At 52.7% G+C, this 22,336-nt stretch overlaps 1 protein-coding gene across 1 annotated transcript; it reads left to right on the plus strand.

Moving 5' to 3' along the window:
• On the plus strand, positions 1-21,396 carry LOC697791 (carboxylesterase 4A). The gene is given in 16 exon segments (XM_028841241.2): positions 1-220; positions 3,678-3,800; positions 5,907-6,111; positions 6,221-6,359; positions 6,533-6,666; positions 7,084-7,237; positions 7,350-7,403; positions 8,292-8,311; positions 14,906-15,041; positions 15,196-15,234; positions 15,767-15,907; positions 16,473-16,553; positions 16,917-17,070; positions 18,059-18,187; positions 18,413-18,485; positions 20,640-21,396. Coding segments are annotated over 14 exon segments (1,425 nt in total). The 5' UTR covers positions 1-220; positions 3,678-3,800; positions 5,907-6,109; the 3' UTR covers positions 20,809-21,396.
• The last annotated feature ends 940 nt before the right edge of the window (positions 21,397-22,336 follow it).

Below are 22,336 nucleotides of genomic sequence, written 5' to 3' on the forward strand. Positions count from 1 at the left end.
GGGTCTAGGGGCTGGCCACCAGCTAGGCAGGGCTGTCCATGGAGGTTATATAGCACAGCCCTTTAGAGATTGGTTGTGCTGAAGGGCAGGGATCTTATTCTACCTTCTGAAGCTTCTGTCCAACTAGTTATAAGGAGAATGGAGACAGCAGTGAGAGTGGAGTCCAGGGTCCTGGTTGGAGTGGCCTGTCTTCTCCTGACATGCCCTGCCACAGCCACTGGTAAGACAAACCTGCTGGGCCTGCAGAGGGACTTGGTGTGGAGGAGTCAAGATTGAGACAGGACAGGGAGCAGGGGGCAGACTGCTCAGGAAAGAGTCCTGTTTGGAGGCTGACCAGGGGTTGTGCATTCTCTCTGGGCAGGCGCTCTGCTCTTGCTATATTTGTTGTTTGTTGTTGTTTGTTTGAGACGGAGTTTCACTCTTGTTGCCCAGGCTGGAGTGCAATGGCGCGATCTCAGCTCACTGCAACCTCCGCCTCCTGGATTCTAGCGATTCTCCTGCCTCAGCCTCCTGAGTAACTGGGATTACAGGCACCTGCCACCATGGCCGGCTAATTTTTGTATTTTTAGCAGAGATGGGGTTTCACCATGTTGGCCAGGCTGGTCTCAAATGCCTGACCTCAAATGACCCACCTGCCTTGGCCTCCCAAAGTGCTGAGATTACAGGCATGAGCCGCTGCACCGGTCTGCTCTTGCTATCTTGAATGATGGCCAAGGGCAGCCCTGCCAGGGGCCATGATTGTCTTTATGGTTTTTTGTTTGTTTGGAGACAGAGTCGCGCTCTTTCACACAGGCTGGAGTGCAGTGGCGTGATCTCGGCTCACTGCAACCTCTGCCTCCCGGGTTCAAGCAATTCTCCTGCCTCAGCCTCCTGAGTAGCTGGGATGACAGGCACATGCCACCAGGCCCGGCTGATTTTTGTAATTTTAGTAGAGACTGGGTTTCACCATGTTGGCCAGGCTGGTCTGGAACTCCTGACCTCAGGTGATCCACCCACCTCATCCTCCCAATCTGCTGGGATTACAGGTGTGAGCCACTCCACCCAGCCTTTAATAGTTACAGTGTTTTTGCTGGGGTGATGAAACCATTTTTGTGACTAGAAATGTGGTAGTTGCATAACATTTGGAATACACTAATTGCCACTGAATTGTATGCTTTTTAATAGTTAATTGTATGTGAATTTCACCTCAATTTAAGAAAAAAATCGGCCGGGCGCGGTGGCTCAAGCCTGTAATCCCAGCACTTTGGGAGGCCGAGGCGGGTGGATCACGAGGTCAGGAGATCGAGACTATCCTGGCTAACATGGTGAAACCCCGTCTCTACTAAAAATACAAAAAACTAGCCGGGCGTGGTGGTGGGCGCCTGTAGTCTCAGCTACTTGGGAGGCTCAGGTGGGAGAATGGCGTGAACCTGGGAGGCGGAGCTTGCAGTGAGCCGAGATCACGCCACTGCACTCCAGCCTGGGAGACACAGCAAGACTCCGTCTCAAAAAAAAAAAAAAAAAAAAAGAAAAAAATCAACATCAGTTCCCCCAACCCCACATCAAGGCTCAGGCACAGCCCTAGTAGGCAAGACTGGACACTGGCCCTGTGTTAGTCCATTTTGTATTGGTATAAATAAATACCTGGCGCCAGGTGAGGTGGCTCATGCCTGTAATCCCAGCACTTTGGGAGGCCGAGGGGGGTGGATCACCTGAGGTCAGGAGTTCAAGAACAGCCTGGCCAATATGGTGAAATCCTATCTCTACTAAAAATACAAAAAAAATTATCTGGGCACGGTGGTGGGCATCTATAATCCTAGCTACTCGGGAGGCTGAGGCAGGAGAATCGCTTGAACCCAGGAGGCCAAGTTTGTGATGAGCCAAGATCGTGCCATTGTACTCCAGTCTGGGCAACAATAGTGAAACAAGAAGGAAGGAAGGAAGGAAGGAAGGAAGGAGGGAGGGAGGGAGGGAGGGAGGGAAGGAAGGAAGGAAGGAAGGAAGGAAGGAAGGAAGGAAGGAAGGAAGGAAGGAAGGAAGGAAAAAAGGAAAAGGAAAAGAAAGAAAGTCTTGAGACTGGGTAGTTTATAAAGAAAAGAGGTTTATTTGCCTCACAGTTCTGCAGGCTGTACAAGCATGGTGCTAGCACCTGCTCAGCTTCTGGTGAGGCCTTAGAAAGCTTATAATCGTGGCAGATGATGTCATCACATGGCAAGAGAGAGAGCAAGATAAATGCCAGGTTCTTTTATTTTTTTTATTTCATTTTCTTGAGGCAGGGTCTTGCCCTGTTGACCAGGCTGGAGTACAGTGGTGCCATCACAGCTCAGTGTAGCCTCAACTCCCTAGGCTCAATCGATCCTACTGCCTCAGCCTCCCAAATAGCTGGGACTACAGGCATGCACCACTATGCCCAGATAATTTCTGTATCTTTTGTAGAGAGAGGGTTTCACCATGTTGCCTAGGCTGGTCTTGAACTCCTGGGCTCAAGTGATCCACCCACCCACCTCGGCCTCTCAAAGTGCTGGAGTTACAGACATGAGCCACTACACTTGGCCTGCTAGGCTCCTTTAAACAACCGGATCTTCGTCTGGGTGTGGTGGCTAATGCCTGTAATCCCAGTGAGGGGTGACAACGTGCTAGCGGCCCTCGCTCTCGGCGCCTCCTCGGCCTCGGTGTCCACTCCGGCGGCGCTTGAGGAGCCCTTCAGCCCGCCTGGCACTGTGGGAGCCCCTCTCTGGGCTGGCCGAGGCCGGAGCCGCCTCCCTCTTGCGGGGAGGTGTGGCGGGAGAGGCGCTGGCGGGAAGGCGGGAGAGGCACTGGCGGGAACCGGGGCTGCGCGCGAAGCTCGCTGGTCAGCGCGAGTTCCGGCGGGCGCAGGCATGGGCTTGGCGGGCCCAGCACACGGAGCGGCCGGCTGGCGCCGTCGGCCCAGGGTAGTGAGGGGCTTAGCACCAGGGCCAGCAGCTACGGAGGTTGCGCCGGGTCCCCAGCACTGCCGGCCCACATGCACCGCGCTCGAATTCTCGCCGGGCCTCAGCCGCCTCCCCGTGGGGCAGGGCTCGAGACCTGCAGCCCGCCATGCCCGAGCCCCACCTCGTGGTGGTCTCCCCCGCGGCCCGCGCCTCCCCAACGAGCGCCACCCCGGCTCCGCGGCGCTTGGTCCCATCAACCGCCCAGGAGCTGAGGAGTACGGGTGCACGGCGCGGGAGTGGCAGGCAGCTCCGCCGGCTGCCCGGGTGCGGGATTCACTAGGTGAAGCCAGCTGGGCTCCTGAGTCTAGTGGGGACTTGGAGAACCTTTATGTCTAGCACTCTGTCTAGCTCAAGGATTGTAAACGCACCAATCAGCACTCTGTTGAAACGGACCAATCAGCTCTCTTACACATCAGCAGGCTGTGGGTGGGGGTCAGATAAGGGAATAAACGCAGGCTGCCCGAGCCAGCAGTGGCAACCTGCTTGGGTCCACCTTCCACACCGTGGAAGCTTTGTTCTTTCACTCTATGCAGTAAGTCTTGCTGCTGCTTGCTCTTTGGGTCCACGCTGCCTTCAGGAGCTGTAACACTCACCGAGAAGGTCTGTAGCTTCACTCCGGAAGCCAGCGGGACCATGAACCCACCGGAAAGAACGAACAACTCCAGACGTAGTGTCTTTAGGAGCTGTAACACTCACCCCGAAGGTCTGCAACTTTACTCCTGACAGCGATACCACAAACCCACCAGAAGGAAGAAAGCCCCAGGAGAATGGAGACAGCAGTGAGAGTGGAGTCTGGGGTCCTTATCCTGGTGGCCTGTCTGCTCCTGGCATGCCCTGCCATAGCCACTGGTAAGACACACGTGCTGGGCCTGCAGAGGGACTTGGTGTGGAGAAGTCAAGAGTGAGACAGGTACAGGGAGCAGTGGGCAGACCGCTCAGGAAAGAGTCCTGTTTGGAGGCAGACCGGGGGTTGTGCATTCTCTCTGGGCAGGTGCTCTGCTCTTGCTATATTTGTTTTTGTTGTTATTGTTGTTTGTTTGTTTGTTTGAGACAGAGTTTCACTCTTGTTGCCCAGGCTGGAGTGCAATGGCGCGATCTCAGCTCACCGCAACCTCCGCCTCCTGGATTCTAGCGATTCTCCTGCCTCAGCCTCCTGAGTAGTTGGGATTACAGGCGCCTGCAACCACGCCCGGCTAATTTGTGTATTTTTAGTGGAGATGGGGTTTCACCATGTTGGCCAGGCTGGTCTCATACTCCTGAGCTCAGGTTACCCACTCACCTCGGTCTCCCAAAGTTCTGGGATTACAGGCATGAGCCACCAAGCCTGGCCTGTCTTTATGTTTCAAGGGGGCCTGAGATTTTTTTTTTTTTTTTTTTTTTTGAGATGGAGTCTCGGGCTGTGTCCCCCAGGCTGGAGCCCAGTGGCAGGATCTCGGCTCACTGCAAGCTCCGCCTCCAGAGTTCACACCATTCTCCTGCCTCAGCCTCCCGAGTAGCTGGGACTACAGGCGCCCGCCACCATGCCCGGCTAATTTTTTGTATTTTTAGTAGAGATGGGGTTTCACCATGTTAGCCAAGATGGTCTCGATCTCCTGACTTCGTGATCCGCTCGCCTTGGCCTCCCAAAGTCCTGGGATTACAGGCGTGAGCCACTGGGCCCGGCCGAGATTTGTTTTAATCAAGTATAGTAAGACAAGCAGATATGCAAATGACTATCAGGAGGGAAGAAGTTTGCTCATAGTTCCCTGTGAACAGGAAGCAGGCCATGCCATACAAGGCCACAAAGGGAAGCACCAGGTGGCATTCGCCAGGAGGCAGAGGGAGCAGGGGGGAAATGTGGGCAAGCCCTTTTGCCATGGTTTCCGCGGGAAGGAGTAGGCAAGGCAGGCTAAACAGGTTTATGATTGGCAGCAGGCTCTGGGAAAAGGGGCTGTCCCCAGCTTCCTGGTACCTGGCTCTGTGGTGATTACGGCTGGTTGATGGCAGCCAGGAGCTGAGAGCTATATAAAGGAGGTGGTTGGGATGTGGCTCTGGACTGGTTTGCATTTGCTCCCTAGAGAGTTGCCTGCCAATTCCAACTCCCCAGAGAGCTGCCTCCTATCTCCGGGAATTATCTAGCCTGGGAGAGGCAGTCCTCCAGTCTTAGTCTGTTTGTGTTGTTGTAAAACAATACATGAAGCTGGGTAATTCACAAAGAAAAGAAGTTTAATTAACCCACAGTTCTGCAGGCCGTATAAGAAACATGGTGGTGCCAGCTAGGCACGATGGCTCACACCTGTAATCCCAGCACTTGGGGAGGCTGAGATGAAAGGATTGCTTGAGCCCCCGAGTTTGAGACCAGCCTGGGCAACATAATGAGACCCCGTCTCTATATTTTTAAAAATAATTCAGGGCTGGACGTGATGGCTGATGCCTGTAATCCCAGCACTTTGGGAGGCCCAGGTGGATGGATTACTTGAGGTCGGGGGTTCGAGACCAGCCTGGCCAACATGGTGAAACCCCGTCTCTACTAAAAATAAAAAAATTAGCCAGGTGTTGTGGTGCGCACCTGTAATCCCAGCTACTTGGGAGGCTGAGGTCCTAGAATTGCTTGAACCTAGGAGTCAGAGGTTGCAGTGAGCCAAGATCATGCCACTACACTCCAGCTTGGTCAACAGAGCTAGACCCTGTCTCAAAAACAAAAAATAAAAACAAACAAATGGGCAAGTGGCTGGCCCCAAGGCTCAAGGCCCCAGTGGCAGGCCCAGTCTGGCCTGGAGTGGAGTGGTAGTGACTCTCAGGCAGGCAGGGAGGAGTAAGTTGGGAGTCAACCTAAGACCAGGCTCACCAGCTTGCTGGGAAGGTTACCAAGGTGCTGTGTGGTAAGTACTGAGAACAGCCCGAGTGTTTGTCTTTCACTCCTTCCCCTCGTGGGGGCTGCAAACTCACCCCATGGCCTCTCTGTCCTTCCCTCAGGGCCCAAAGTTGCTCAGCCTGAGGTACGTACCACCCTGGGTCGTGTGTGAGGCCGGCAGGTGGGCGTGAAGGGCACAGACCGCCTTGTGAATGTCATCCTGGGCATTCCATTTGCCCAGCCACCACTGGGGCCTGACCGGTTCTCAGCCCCACGCCCAGCACAGCCCTGGGAGGGTGTGCAGGATGCCAGCAGTGCACCCCCTATGTGAGTAGTGTTGGTGGAGGCGGGCAAACCAGCAGGTTACTGGGGGAATCCTGCTGCTGGGGCTTGTGGGATTGAACAACTCAACCTCAGGCCCCACCCTTGGCCACAGGTGCCTACAAGACGTGGAGAGCATGAACAACAGCAGATTTATCCTCAATGGAAAACAGCAGATCTTCTCTCTTTCAGAGGACTGCCTGGTCCTCAACATCTATAGCCCAGCTGAGGCCACCGCAGGGGCCAGTAGGCCGGTAGGCACCCCAGAGGGCCCTGTCCACCCGATCCAGCTCCACTACTCCCACCTTTCCCCTCCCCATCCCTGTTTCCAAAGCACCCTAGAGGTCCTGAGACTGCCCTGGGCTGGCAGGTGGGCAGCTGAGGTCTCAGGATCTTGGGGGTCACTGCCCCATGGCCACCTCTGCAGGTCATGGTATGGGTCCATGGAGGCTCTCTGATAACTGGCGCTGCCACCTCCTATGATGAATCAGCCCTGGCTGCCTATGGGGACGTGGTCGTGGTTATAGTCCAGTACCACCTTGGGGTCCTTGGCTTCTTCAGGTGAGATGACGGGCCTGGCCAGAGCACTGCCTGCACCAGGGAGTGGCCAGCTCACCAGAGCAGCTGGGGATCTAGGCTGGGGACCAGAGCCTGAATGGAGGGCTGCTTACCCATGCTGTCTAGGGCAGAGAAGGGCACCCCCCAAACCTCCACCCTGGGAGAGCGGTCCAGCCAAAGCCAGAATTATACAGTGAACTTGGTCCCTGTAGAGGGCATTGATTCCTGGGCTGAAGCCCAGGTTCCAGCAGGATATGGGACAAAGAGCAACAGGCCCTGGAGATGCCAACCATGGCTCCCAGTCAGGCCAGACCTGGGGAGCAGAGAAGTGTCTGGCATCCTGGTGGCTAATTCAAAGCAAACCTGCAGAGGCTGGCGAGGAGCCAGGCTGAACTAACCATTGCCCCACACTGCCCCCAGCACTGGAGATGAGCATGCACCTGGCAACCAGGGCTTCCTAGATGTGGTAGCTGCTCTGCGCTGGGTGCAAGGAAACATCACTCCCTTTGGGGGTGACCTCAACTGTGTCACCGTCTTTGGTGGATCTGCTGGTGGAAGCATTGTCTCTGGCCTGGTAAGTCACCATAGGGGACTGGCAGTGGTGGCCAGGAGGGCTCCGGTGGTCTCAGAACTCCCAGCCCCTCTGCCCTCATCTGACAGCCACCTGCTGTCTCCACTGCACCCAGGTCCTGTCCCCAGTGGCTGCAGGGCTGTTCCACAGAGCCATCACACAGAGTGGGGTCATCACCAGCCAAGGGATCATCGAGTCTCACCCCGGCCCCTAGCTCAGGTCTGCATTTCCTTCCCTCTCTTACTCTATGTGTGCCTCCCGTACCCCACTCTGTGCTGGCCCTGGGGTCTCAGAGTAGTGGGGGTTGCTGGCAGGGAACTTCCTGTTAGCAAAGAGGAGCCCACTAGGATGAAGGAGGAACAGAGGAAACAACTGCTGCATTCCAGCATGTGGGCAGTCAGGGAGGGCTTCCTGAAGGATGCCACCCTGAAGCACATCATCATTGGCCCTTTCTCCAGGGTGGGGTCTTGAGGAGCACCCTTCTCTGCCCCAGGCAGCATGGTGGAGGGGGTCTCCATTCCCAGCCACCTGCTGCCTGAGAGCTCTCCATTCAGGCTCCAGATCCCCACCCTACATCCTCATTGTAAGGCCTTGTGAAGAGAATCCAGGGGAAGCCACAGTGGGAACTACATCTGCAAAGGCTGCAGGTGTGGGAGAGAGTGACAGGTCCTGCAGCAGCAAGCTCTCAGGTTAGGGGACAGGGCAGGAAGTGAAGGCACTAGAGAAGTGGGGGCCATGCCTGGGAATCAGGTCCATCCCCTGGGGTGGGAGCTACCTAATGTTGCCACCCCAAGGAAGGCCTAGAAGCAGTCTGACTCGCCATATGCCTAGGGCGAGTCCTGGTCAGGCCCTGTCTGTTCCTCTGTGAGCCCCAGACCACAACACAGCCAGGCTCCTGGCCCTGGCCCACCTCCTGGACCCTCACCGTGCCCTACAACTAACATTAGTACAGGGCTGCTGCTCTGTCCCCATGTGGCTAGCTGGAGGCATACCCGGGTCTTGGCCTGAGCCTGGGGAGTGGGGCTGGAAAGGGCCAGGCCAGAATTCTGGGTAAGAGACAGCATTGGGCCGAGCATGGTGGCTCATGCCTGCAATCCCGACACTTTGGGAGGCCAAGGTGGAAGGATTGCTTGAGCCCAGGAGTTTGAGACCAGCCTAGGCAACATAGTGAGACCTCTGTCTCTATGAAAAAATTTGCCAGGCATAGTGACTCATGCCTGTGATCCCAGCTACTTGGGAGGGTGAAGTGGGAGGATCCTTGAACCCAGGAGGTCAGGGCTGCAGTGAGCTGTGATCATTGCACTCCAGCCTGGGTGACAGAGTAAGACTCTGTCGTTTTACAGGACTAAGGGGCTTCAGCAGATCACTCCTGGCCTCCAAAGGCACCCTGGAAGGAGAAGAGCTGGGTTTTGCAGGATAACTAGGAGTCATCTGTCCCTTCCAAGACCCTCTGCAGCTTAGTGCTGTGTCAAGAGTCAGTCCTTACACAAAATTCCCCCCACTCCTATCGTTTGTGTTTTCTTCTGTCTCTTTTTCTGTCTCTGTCTCTCTCTCTCTTTCTCTCTCTCCCTCCCTCCCTCCGTCTCTCTCTCTCCCTTTCCCTCTTTTTTGAGACAAGGTCTTGCTCTGTCATCCAGGCTGGAGTCTTTGTGTTTTCTTCTTTCTCTCCCTTTCTTCTCTTTTCTATTCTCTTCTTTCTTTCCCCTCCCTCCCTTCCTTCCTTCCTTTTCTTTTTCTTTCTCTCTCTCTCCCCTTCCTTCCTGTCTAAAACAAAAAAGCAAAAAACAAAACTGAAGCTTATTCTGATTAGGTAAAATGTTTGTGGTAAGCCCTAAAACAAACACTTAAAACAATGATGACAAAAACAAAATTAAAAATGCACAGTGAAATAAATCATTAAAGAGATTAGGCCAGGCACGGTGGCTCACGCCCATAATCCCAGCACTTTGGGAGGCTGAGGCAGGCAGATCACTTTAGGGCAGGAGTTTAAGACCAGCCTGGCCAACGTGATGAAACCCCATCTCTACTAAAAATACAAAAATTAGCTGGGCATGGTGGCATATGTCTGTAATCCCAGCTACTCAGGAGGCTGAGGCCGGAGAATTGCTTGAACCCAGGAGGCAGAGGTTGCAGTGAGCTGAGATGGCACCACTGCGCTCCAACCTGGGCAACAGAGCGAAACTCCATCACAAAAAAACAAAAATTAAAATACTTTGGCCGGACACAGTGGCGCATGCCTGTAATCTCAAAATCTTGGGAGGCTGTGGTGGGTGGATAACCTGAGGTCAGGAGTTTGAGATCAGCCTGGCCAACGTGGCAAAAGCCTGTCTCTACTAAAAATACAAAATTAGCAGGATGTGGTGGCAGAGGCCTGTAGTCCCAGCTACTCGGGAGGCTGAGGCAGGAGAATTGCTTGAACCTGGGAGGTGGAGGTTGCAGTGAACCAAGATCACACCACTGCATTCCCCAGCCTGGGTGACAGAGCGAGACATTGTCTCAAAAAAAAAAAAAAAAAAAAAAAAAAAAAAAAGGCCGGGCGCGGTGGCTCAAGCCTGTAATCCCAGCACTTTGGGAGGCCGAGACAGGCGGATCACGAGGTCAGGAGATCGAGACCATCCTGGCTAGCATGGTGAAACACTGTCTCTACTAAAAATACAAAAAATTAGCTGGGTATGCTGGCGGGTGCCTGTGGTCCCAGCTGTTTGGGAGGTTGAGGCAGGAGAATAGCATGAACCTGGGAGGCAGAGCTTGCAGTGTGCCGAGATTGTGCCACTGTACTCCAACCTGGGCAACAGACCGAGACTCCATCTCAAAAAGGAAAGGAGAGGAGGGGAGGGGAGGGGAGGAAGGGAGTTAAATGAGAGAAAAAATTCTGAGAGAAGCACAAGAAAAAGTGGACAGACACACAATGGTTATGATCAATTGTTATGAAAAGCAGCTGCCGCTTCCCATGACAGATGGGCCAGGGTCCCATTTGTGGCTGAGTGGCTGTGCAGGGATGACCCTTTTCCCTTCTCTTCCCAGGTGTCTTGGTCCCATTTGTGGCTGAGTGGCTGAGCCAGGATCCCATTTGTGGCTGAGTGGCTGAGCCAGGATCCCATTTGTGGCTGAGTGGCTGAGCCAGGATCCCATTTGTGGCTGGGTGGCTGAGCAGAGGTGACCCTTTTCCTTTCTCTTCCCAGGTGCCTTGCACACCAAGAAGCCTCAAGTGGTCACCAAATATAGAACCCTGCAAGGAAAACAGATGCACGTGGGGAAGACACCCATCCAAGTCTTTTTGGGAGTCCCCTTCTCCAGACCTCTTCTAGGTGTCCGCAGGTTTGCGCCTCCAGAACCCCCGGAGCCCTGGAAAGGAATCAGAGATGCTACCACCCACCCACCTGGGTAAGAGTCAGAGGCCTGTCCGCGGGAGGGGGCAGTGGGCCTGTGCCTGCATCTGGGTGGGGCTTTGCACAACTCACTGAGAATAACTCACTGTGTGACCACAGGCAGGCCTAGGGCCCATTCTGGGCCTCAGTTTTCAGACCCATATCATGAGCTAACTGGTCCCGATGGTGTTTAAGTCACTGACAATGCTGTTGTTGGTTTCTTTTCTTTCTTTTTTTTTTTTTTTTAGATGGAGTCTCGCTCTGTCACCAGGCTGGAGAGCTGTGGCATGATCTCGGCTCACTGCAACCTCTGCCTCCTGAGTTCAAGCGATTCTCCTGCCTCAGCTTCCCGAGTACCTGGGACTACAGGTGCATGCTATACCACGCCCAGCTAATTTTTGTATTTTTAGTAGAGATAGGGTTTCATTATGTTGGCCAGGATGGTCTTGATCTCTTGACCTCGTGATCCACCTGCCTCAGCCTTCCAAAGTGCTGAGATTACAGGCATAAGCCACCACTCCCAGCCTTGTTGTTGGTTTCTTAGAGGAGAGCTCCAGGCAAGGGGGGGGCTGTCACTGACCGTGCCCCAGCACCTGCTGGGGAGCTGCGTTTTCCTGAATGTGTCTGAGGGGCAGTGTTCACTCTCACATCACCCTCCTGACCCATTCCGGAGCTCTTCCCTCTCTCTGGGGGCTGAGGCCTGAGTCACAGAAGCATAATTGGAACAATGACTGCCCTTTGAAGCACAGGGCTTGGCAGTTTACCCAGAACAAGTGTATTTACTATTTATTCAGACTATTGAGTAATCCACTGTCCAGAACATTCTGTGGCAATCATTAACAATGCTCAGCATCGGTTGGTTAAAGCACAAGGTTTAGAAAAATGTCTGAGAACCTGGATATCAGCTGATATAAAAAGATACAAATACCACCCTAGGTGTCTAGCTGTTAAAAACAGGTTGTTGGCTGGGCATAGTGGCTCACACTTTTAATCCCAGAACTTTGGTAGACCAAGGCAAGAGGACTGCTTGAACCCAGGAGTTCAAGACCAGCCTAGGCAGCATGGCAAGACCCCATATCTACAAAAAAATTTTTAAAAATAGCTGGGGGTGGTGGTGAGCACCTGTGGTCCCAGTTACTCTAAAGGCTGAGGTGGGAGGATCACTTGATCAAAGCCCAAGAGGTCAAGGTTGTAGTAAGCCATGAGTCGCCACTGACAGCACTCCAGCCTGGGCCACAGAGTGAGACCCTGTCTCCAAAAAAAAAAAAAAAGAAAAGAAAAAAAAAAGAAAGAAACAGGTTGTCCACTGTTAGAACACGACCAGCAGTTACTAAAATACCAGGGTGTTCATTGTCAGAACATTGGCTGTCACTGGAAAGATCCCAGTTATCCTGAACATTCTGTGACTTATTTAGAATCCCAAAGATCAGGTGACAGAACATGGGATGGCCACTGTTAGGACCTTGGAGATCAGGGATTTAGAGGTTAGGACGTTCACTGTATAGAAGTCTGAGTGTCAGGTGTTAGAAACTGACTATGAGCTGTCAGAACAATGCCTGTTTGGAAACAGAGTGTCAAGTGTGAGAATTTGTGGATTGCTCAGAATAGCCCATGGGTGGTGGTTGCAGTGGGCAGCGGGAGAGAAGGATGTTGCAAAGATAGTAGTTTCTGCCTGAGTAGTTACCGGGGAGGTGGAAGGAAGGTATCAGACTCCAAATTTATTTAGAAAGTAAAATTGACAGGATTTGCTGGAGAATTGGATATAAGCCACAAGGGAAGAAGAGGAATCACTGATAATGACTAGTTTTTGGCCACAGCAGACAAGGAAATAGGGGTACCATTTATCAAAATGAGGAAGACTGGAGCAAGAGCAAGTTTGGGCAAAATAGGAATTCATTTTGAGCCAGGAGCAGTGACTCAGGCCTGTAATCCCAGCACTTTGGGAGGCCGAGGCAGGAAAATCACTTGAATTCAGGAGTTCCAGACCAGCTTGAGCAACCTAGTGAGACCCTGTCTCTACAAGAGATTTAAAAAATTAGCTGGGCGCAGTGCCGTGGTCCTAGCTACTTGGGAGGCTGAGGTAGGAGGATCGCTTGGGCTTGGGAGGTTGAGGCTGCAGTGAGCTGTGATCATGCCACTCACTCTTAGCCTGAGAGACAGAGTGAGACCCTATCTAAAACACACACCCATCCACACACACACAGTTCCTTTTGGGGCCTGTTAAACTTGACGTGCTGACAGATGTTCCATGTGGAGGGCAGGTAGGTGGCTGGAGAGAGGAGACAGAAGGCAAACTGATCATCAGCACATCAGTAGTATGAAGCCCCTGGGCCTGGATGATGGGAGAAAGGATGGTCAGAAAAAAAAACTGAGGGTCGAGGACTGGGCACTCTCATGCTTAGGCCTGGAGAGGAGGAGGAACCACTAACAAGGTGGCAGGAAAATCAGGAGCACGGGGTTTTACAGAAGCCCAGAGAAGGAAAGCTGTTCGAGAAAGAGCATCTGACCGGGCGTGGTGGCTCTCACCTGTAATCCCAACACCTTGGGAGGCTGAGGTGGGAGGATCCCTTGAGGTTAGGAGTTCTAGACCAACCTGAGCAACATAGTGAGACCCTGTCTCTACAAAAAATTTAAAAATTATCCAGTGTGATGGTGCGTGCTTGTAGTCCTAGCTACTTGGGAGGCTAAGGATCACTTGAGCCCAGGAAGTCAAGGCTGCAGTGAACTATGATCATGTCACTGCATTCACCTGGGTGACCCTGTCTCTAAAAAAAGAGAGGAGGCTGGGCACAGTGGCTCACGTCTGTAATCCCAGCACTTTGGGAGGACGAGGCAGGTGGATCACGAGGTCAGGAGTTTGAGACCAGCCTGACCAAAATGGCAAAACTCCATCTCTTCTAAAAATACAAAAATTAGCTAGGTGTTGTGGCATGTGCCTATAATCCCAGCTACTCAGGAGGCCGAGGCAGTGAGCTGATATCTCCCACCTGAACCCAGGAGGCGGAGGTTGCAGTGAGCCAAGATCGTGCCACTGCACTCCAGCCTGGCCGACAAAGCGAGACTCTGTCTCAAACAAAAAAAAGAGAGAAAGAGACAGAACAAAAGGGAATATAATGTGGTCAACCACGTTGAGGGTTGTCAGGGCAAGTAAGACAATGACAGAGATTTAGCTAGATGGATGTCACTGGTGACCATGGCAGGATGGCTCTGGGGGTGGGATGGACACAGAAGCCTTGGCTATTCATAGTCCCAGTTCCTGGCTATCAGAGCCCTGGCTTTCCTAGTGAGAAGGTAGATGTGGTTTACTAGACAGCATTCTAATACCACATTAGCTGCTGCCAAGAAGTCAATCAAAGAAGACAAAAAACAATCTATAGAGATACAGATGCTGATACCTTGGAGAAACTGGGTCTCTCCTGGGAGTGGAGGGGAAGGCAGCCTGTTAAAAAGTTTGGCCTGAGGGAAAGAGAGATGGGATAGTTGCTGGGAATGTGGGTGGGGGTGGACAGGTTTGGCTTGAGGAGTGTTGGAATGCTGTAGGGAAGGACTGGTGAAAGGGAGCAGTGACGCTCTGGGAACAGGCTAGGCTAGGACAACAGCAGAAGGGAGCAGAGGAACAAGGCGAGGCAAACAGGGTGTCCTGCACCCCAAATGGTCCAGGCCCAGCTGTTATGAGAATAGACACCTAGGGGTTGGGCCAGCAGGGAGAAAAGGCGAGGTGGCCAGAGAGCCCATGCTCCAAAAATACCCCAAATATCCACAAAGTATAAGGCACTGGGCTGGGTGCCAGGACTCAGATGAGTCTACCTCCATTCCTGCCCTTGGGAAGAGCATGGTCACTTGGGGAGGAAAACAGCCAACTAAAATAACTCCAGCCAGGACACAGTCAACAGCAGACAGGAGGCCGGGCACGGTGCTCATGCCTGTAATCCCAACACTTTGGGAGGCCGAGGTGGGCAGATCACTTAAGGCCAGAAGTTCGAGACCAGCCTGGTCAACATGGTGAAACCCCGACTCTACTAAAAATACGAAAATTAGCTGGGCATGATGGTGTGTGCCTGTAGTCCCAGCTACTTGGGAGATTGAGGCAGGATAATTGCTTGAACCTGGAGGCAGAAGTTGCAGTGAGCCAAGATCGTGCCACTGCACTCCAGCCTGGGCAACAGAGCAAGACTCCGTCTCAAAAAAAAAAAAAAAAAGTGGACAGGACATCAGGAGTCACAGAAGAGGAAGTGACCAGCAGAGGAGACACCACTTGAGCTGGGCCTTAAACAGGGCTCAGCAAGAAGGGACAGGATGGAAGCACCCCTGAGCATCCCTTCTTCTCTCTATAGAAGGTTGCCCACCTGGCTGGATACAACCAGAACAGCACACAGATCCTGGTAAACTGCCTGAGGGCACTTTCAGGGGCCAAGGTGATGTGTGTGTCCAACAAGATGGTAGGTAGAACATTCCAGCTGCCTGACCTGGCTACCTGAAGGCCATCCTCCTATCCTGGTACCCAGCCACCCCCAACTACTTCCCCAGGGACCCTGTCTCAAGAGCACACTGGGGAGACTTCCTTTAACTCTGATCCCTTCCTCTCCACCACAGAGATTCCTCCAACTGAACTTCCAGAGAGACCCTGAAGAGGTAATCAGGCCACATTCTGCAATTTGAGTATTTACTGAGCACTACTTTGTGCCAGGCACTTGGGATACTTAGGGAATTGTTCAGGCCAAGATCCTTTCCCGAGTGGAGCTGATGTTCCAGTGGGGAAGGACAATAAACTCTGTAAATAAATATATTATCCACCTCCTTAGAAGATGATAAGTGAATAGCAAGGAATGGAGAGGGTAAAGGGGTTAGACATGTTGGGAGGTGTGGACTTTTAAATAGAATGGATAGGACAGGACTCAGTGAAGTGAAATTTAGCAAAGATTTTCAAGAGGTGAAGGAGTGAGCTATACAGATACCCGCGGTAAGCATCCCAAGTCCACGTAGCTTGGTCCTGCCTATCCTGCTCCCCTCCCACACCCATCCTCCTGGGGCTCACCATGCCAGCTCCAGTCTTTTTGCAATCAAAGAGCCTAGGCTAGAGCAGCCTCTGAAGGGGCACCAAAGGTCGCAGGGACCCTGGGAGGATACTTGAGGAGACTGGCTGGAAATGCCCTTTGCCTTGTAGATTATCTGGTCCATGAGCCCTGTGGAGGATGGTGTGGTGATCCCAGATGACTCTCTGGTGCTCCTGACCCAGGGGCAGGTTTCATCTGTGCCCTACCTTCTAGGTGTCAACAACCTGGAGTTCAACTGGCTCTTGCCTTATGTAAGTGAGTAGGAGTTCAATTGGCTCTTGCCTTACGTGAGTACCACAGTGGAGGCAGGGAAGGATGCCTCTTGGACAGTGCTGGGCACCAGGGCAGATGCCAGTAGCCCTTCTGGGGATGCACACATATTTGGGAGCCTCCTGTAGTCCCTGTACAGTAAAAACTGGCCATGAATGTTGGAGGGGAAGAAGGGCAAAGTGTGGCCTGTTGGAGATTTGAGGGCCAAAAATTCTCAGATCATAGTTTAGATGGCTTATGATGTTCATTCTCAAGCCTCTAGGCAACTGCAAATCCTGAAGCCCTCCCTTGCTCCTGGGTCAGGGTAGATGCCCCAGCTCAGGAGGGACCCCCACTCAGTACCACTTCAGCTCTAGCCCAGGTGGTAGTGATGAGTAGGATGGGAGCAGGCGGGCAAGAGAGAGTCATGGGCCCTTCCTGGGCTGTGTGCTGTGTCTGAGAACTCATCATTAGATGGGCAAGACCCTTGGGGCCTTTGTGGCTCTGGCCAGAATCCCTCCTAATGCTCAGGCCTGACCCACACTGGGGTCCTTGGCTTGTGAACAGATCATGAAGTTCCCGCTAAACCGGCAGGCGATGAGAAAGGAAACCATCACTAAGATGCTCTGGAGTACCCGCAGCCTGTTGGTGAGGGACCCAGCTGGCAGGGGTGCTCAGTTTGGACAGGGCTGACCCCCCATTTTTTTAACCTAGTAGCTACTCTCTGCAAAGGGGCTCCCATCCAGGGTAAGGATCTTTCTTGGAGGGCCTGGGGTTTGGTGTGGGATCAGATGACTGCTTATAGGTAAGGTGCTCAGGGTCATAGGGGAAGTTATGCAGCAAAATTCGGGGTTACAATCTGCTGAGATGGAAACTTTCCCAGGAATCTCCCTTTTTCCCCTCCCAGGCCAAAAACTCCTGGGGGGCTGAGCCTGGATCCAAGTCACTGGTGGGCCCACCTCTGGCCCAGCTGGCACCCAGGCCTCAGATAAGTGTGGCCTCCCCACCCAGAATATCACCAAGGAGCAGGTACCACTTGTGGTGGAGGAGTACCTGGACAATGTCAATGAGCATAACTGGAAGATGCTACGAAACTGTATGATGGACATAGTTCAAGATGCCACTTTCGTGTACGCCATGCTGCAGACTGTTCACTACCACTGAGGTATGTGGGGTCCCCATGAGTGGCCACACTGGCCCTGTCCACTCTCCAGGTGTGCTGTTTACCAACTGGGCTTATTGACTGCTCCCCAACCCTCTCTGTACTTCTGGGCTAGTGTAGGATTCTAAAATACCACAGAGGAGGCAGCATGCTATCAACTATAAGAGAGGAAGGGGCCAGGAGCGGTGGCTCACGCCTATAATCCCAACACTTTGGGAAGCTGAGGTGGGGGCGGATCATTTGAGGCCAGGAGTTCTAGACTAGCCTCACCAACATGGTGAAAACCAATCTCTACTAAAAATACAAAAAAATTAGCCAGGTATAGTGGTGCATGCCTGTAGTCCCAACTACTCGGTAGGCTGAGGCAGGAGAATTGCTTGAACCCAGTAGGGGGAGGCTGCAGTGAGCCAGCATCACACCACTGCACTCCAGCCTGGGCAACAGAGCGAGACTCCGTCTCAAAAAAAAAAAGGGTATAAGAGAGGAACTGTTCTTCCTTAGGAACAAGGGCAACCTCAGACAGTACAGAGGAGAAGCTTGGGGTGGTCAGGGAAGGCTTGCTGGCTGAAAGGACAGGCTTAGGGGCACCGTGAAAGTCCAGGCTGACTGGGGCTAGGGAACATGTGGGTGACAGGTTAAAGTGGGGGCTGGAAACTGCAGACACCGAAGACCCTTCAATAAGAGGCCAAGAAAGGAAGGTTCAGAACAGGGAAAAGAAAGGCTTCCATGATCCCGGCCACAATCCTGTGAATTAGGTTTTAGCATTCTCAGTCTGAAGATAAGGAATTATTGATACAATTCAGAGAGGTAGAGCTACTTGCTTTAGATCATACAGCGAATGAATAGCACAGACAGGATTCAAGTCTGCTCCCTTGATTCTGAAGCCAAAGTTCTTTTTCCTGCTTGGTGCAGGTTAGTGGGACACACGGGGTGGATGAGAAGCCTAGGCTGAGGCTTTTCCTGCAGCCCTCCTCAGTTTCCCTCTTCACAGATGCCAGACTCCCTGTCTACCTGTATGAATTTGAGCACCACGCTCGTGGAATAATTGTCAAACCCCGCACTGATTGGGCAGACCATGGGGATGAGATGTACTTCCTCTTCGGGGGCCCCTTCGCCACAGGTATAAAGGCCCCACCGGACACCCCGACTGGGTGTCCAGTTTTCCACGTCTGTATGCAGACCCACCCCTCCATCGGCTGGCCACAGAGAGCTCACCAGTTCCTAATCTGTGATGCTCTCCCAAATGAAAGTCTTCTGCTCTGGAGGCAGCAAAAGTAGCAAGAGTAGGGTGGGATGTCAGCATCTCCTGCTCTGTCTGAAATCCCACATCCCATTCTGCCCCCAGGCCTTTTCACAGGTAAGGAGAAGGCACTTAGCCTCCAGATGATGAAATACTGGGCCAACTTTGCCTGCACAGGGTGAGTCTACCCCCCAACACATCTGGCCATTCTACCTGCCCAGTGCTGGACCCGATGGCCAGCTGCTTTGGATATTTGCCCCAGCATGTCCTACAGGAACTGCCCAGTTGACCCAACCAGAGTGCCCCTTGTTCCTCAGCTTTCCCCAGTCAGTCACCAGATCCTAAATGTCTCCAGAATGTGTCCTTCTTGATCCATGACCCACACTCTTCATTCACTCAAGCATTCCACAGTCATTCACCACTGCTCTCTTTTGGGCCCAGCCCCGGTACTGGGAGCTGGAATTCAAGGATATTGCAGACATGAGCCCCATCCTCCAGCAGCTCACCACGTAAAATCAGGAAATTATAATCTGGCACGCTGAGAGCTGTACTGGGGGAGCACAAGGCATGTTGAGAGCATAGAGGAGGTGTCTGACCCAGTATAGGGGGCAAGTGACATGTAAAGAGAGCTTTGGATAGCCTTGTGACTATTTTCTTAAAAGTTTCACTCTGTCACCCAGACTGGGGTGCAGTGGCGCAATCCCAGCTCACTGCAACCTCCGCCTCCCAGGTTCAAGCGATTCTCCTGCCTCGGCCTCCCGAGGAGCTGGGATTACAGGCCACCACGCCCGGCTAATTTTTGTCTTTTTGTAGAGATGGGGTTTTACCATGTTGGCCAGGCTGGTCTTGAACTCCTGACCTCAAGCAATCCACCCACCTCAGCCTCCCAAAGTGCTGGGATTACAGGCATGAGCCACTGCGCCTGGCTTCTCTCCTTTCAATCCATCCAGATGATACTCATTGTCTGTCTTTTTCTTTTTTTAAATTTTTTTGAGACAGTCTCACTGTACTGCCCAGGCTAGAGTGCAGTGGTGCAATCACAGCTCACTGCAGCCTTGACCTCCCAGGTGATCCTCCCACTTCAGCCTCCCAAGTAGCTGGGACTACAGGCACACACCACCATGCCCGGCTAATTTTTTTTTTTTTTTTTTTTTTTTTTTGAGACGGAGTCTCGCTCTGTCACCCAGGTTGGAGGGCAGTGGCGCAATCTCGGCTCACTGCAAGCTCTGCCTCCCGGGTTTATGCCATTCTCCTGCCTCAGCCTCCCGAGTAGCTGGGACTACAGTCGCCTGCCACCATACCTAGCTAATTTTTTTGTATTTCTAGTAAAGACGGGGTTTCACCATGTTAGCCAGGATGTTCTCGATCTCCTGACCTGGTGATACACCCGCCTCGGCCTCCCAAAGTGCTAGGATTACAGGCGTGAGCCACCATGCCTGGCCTAATTTTTGTATTTTTTGGAGAGATGAGGTCTTGCTATTTTGCCCAGACTGGTCTCCAACTCCCAGGCTCAAGCCATTTTCTCACCTATGTCTCCCAAAGTGTTGGTCTTACAGACGTTAGCCACCATACCCAGCCCAAGGGTTCTTTCCGAAATAACATCTGACCAAGTCACTCACCTGCTTAAAACCCTTCATGGCTTCTCTCTGCCTCAAGATAAAGGCCCCTCAGCCTTGCATGAAAGGCCTTTCAAAATCTTTCGTACGTCATCTCCTTTCCACTTCGATCCCTTTCACACACACTCTGTTTTGTTGTTGTTGTTGTTGTTTTGTTTTTGAGACAGAGTCTTGCTCTGTCACCCAGACTGGAGTGCAGTGGCGCGATCTCTGCTCACTGAAATCTCCGCCTCCTGGATTCATGCCATTCTCCTGCCTCAGCCTCCCAAGGAACTGGGACTACAGGCGCCCGCCACCTCGCCCGGCTAATTTTTTGTGTAGTTTAGTAGAGACAGGGTTTCATCATTTTAGCCAGGATGGTCTCGATCTCCTGACCTCGTGATCCGCCTGCCTTGGCCTCCCAAGGTGCTGGGATTACAGGCGTGAGCCACTGTGCCTGGCCACACACACACTCTGTTTTTACCTAACTCTTGACTTATGCTTCCTCCAAAAGCCTTGGTCTTTTATATCTCTCAACCTGGCACATACGGTTTGCTCTGCTTGGAAGGCCCACCCCAATACACACTTTCCTACTCTTTCTTAAAGATCTAAGTATCATCTCTGTAAAGCCCTCTGGAACCCCAATTCCCAAGGGCAAATTAAATGAGGGCAGGGTGAGAGAAAGAAGCATGATGAAGAGGAACACACGTAATCCTCTCTTTTTTTCTTCTGGGCAGAAATCCCAATGATGGAAATCTGCCCTGCTGGCCACGCTACAACAAGGATGAAAAGTACCTGCAGCTGGATTTTACCATGAGCGTGGGCATGAAGCTCAAGGAGAAGAAGATGGCTTTTTGCGTGAGTCTGTACCAGTCTCAGAGACCTGAGAAGCAGAGGCAATTCTAAGGGTGGCTATGCAGGAAGGAGCCAAAGAGGGGTTTGCCCCACCACCCAGGCCCTGGGGAGACTGGCCATGGACATACCTGGGGACAAGAGTTCTACCCACCCCAATTTAGAACTGCAGGAGCTCCCTGCTGCCTCCAGGCCAGAGCTAGAGCTTTTGCCTGTTGTGTGGGACCTGCACTGCCCTCTCCAGCCTGACATCCCATGATGCCCCCTACCTCAATGTTGACATCCAGTTAGGCCAGGCCCTGTCAACACCATACTGTGCCCAGCTCTCCAGCCTCGGGACAACCTCTCTTTTTCCCTTCTTCAAATCCTCCCACCCTTCAATGTCTCCTTGTGGCTCCTTCTTATGGGAGGTCGACCCAGACTGCTACTGCCCCTGTCACTGCACCCAGCTTGGCATTTACCATCCATCCTGCTCAACCTTGTGCCCATCTGTTCACATTGGCCTGGAGGCCTAGGGCAGGTTGTGACATGGAGCAAACTTTTGGTAGTTTGGGATCTTCTCTCCCACCCGCACTTATCTCCCCCAGGGCCACTCCAAAGTCTATCCACAGGGATGTTCTCAATAAAGAAGTGTTGATTTGACCTGAATTTCTCCACCTATAAAATGGGTGCATGAAGTGAATGGTGTCTCAATTTGAGCCCTGGGAGAAAGGGAGTGTTGCTGCCTGTTCCTTAGTGGGCTGTGCCTGGATGCTACACTCAGTCAAGGGGTGCTACTGCAAAGTTGCCTGGGGTACAAAACACTTGCCTTTTGCCTTCATGGTCTCAAGTGCAGTACAGTAGGACAGCCACACCCCATGCTCACTTGTCCATCAGTTTAGGTCTTACTCCTGCATCCAGATTCCTCTGGCCTCTCTTGCAGCCCGTGCATATCCCAGCCTGTCCCACAGTTTTTTTTTTTTTTTTTTTTTTTTGAGATGGAGTCTGGCTCTGTCGCCCGGGCTGGAGTGCAGTGGCCGGATCTCAGCTCACTGCAAGCTCCGCCTCCCGGGTTCACGCCATTCTCCTGCCTCAGCCTCCCGAGTAGCTGGGACTACAGGCGCCTGCCGCCTCGCCCGGCTAGTTTTTTGTATTTTTTAGTAGAGACGGGGTTTCACCGTGTTCGCCAGGATGGTCTCGATCTCCTGACCTAGTGATCCGCCCGTCTCGGCCTCCCAAAGTGCTGGGATTACAGGCTTGAGCCACCGCGCCCGGCCCTGTCCCACAGTTTTGTTTCATTGTTTTGTGGGCTTTTTTTTAAAGTTTTTTATTTTTTGAGACGGAGTTCGCTCTTGTCACTCAGGCTGGAGTGCAGTGGTGTGATCTTGGCTCACTGTAACCTCCACCTCCTGAGTTCAAGCGATTCTCCTGCCTCAGCCTCCCGAGTAGCTGGGATTACAGGTGCCCGCCACCATGCCTGGCTAATTTTTGTATTTTTAGTAGAGATGGGGTTTCATCACGTTGGCCAGGCTGGTCTCGAACTCCTGACCTCAGGTGATCCGCCCATCTCGGCCTCTCAAAGTGCTGGAATTACAGGCATGAG

This window comes from Macaca mulatta, chromosome 20 (genome assembly GCF_049350105.2).
Source record: "Macaca mulatta isolate MMU2019108-1 chromosome 20, T2T-MMU8v2.0, whole genome shotgun sequence".
NCBI classification, from domain to species: Eukaryota; Metazoa; Chordata; class Mammalia; order Primates; family Cercopithecidae; genus Macaca; species Macaca mulatta.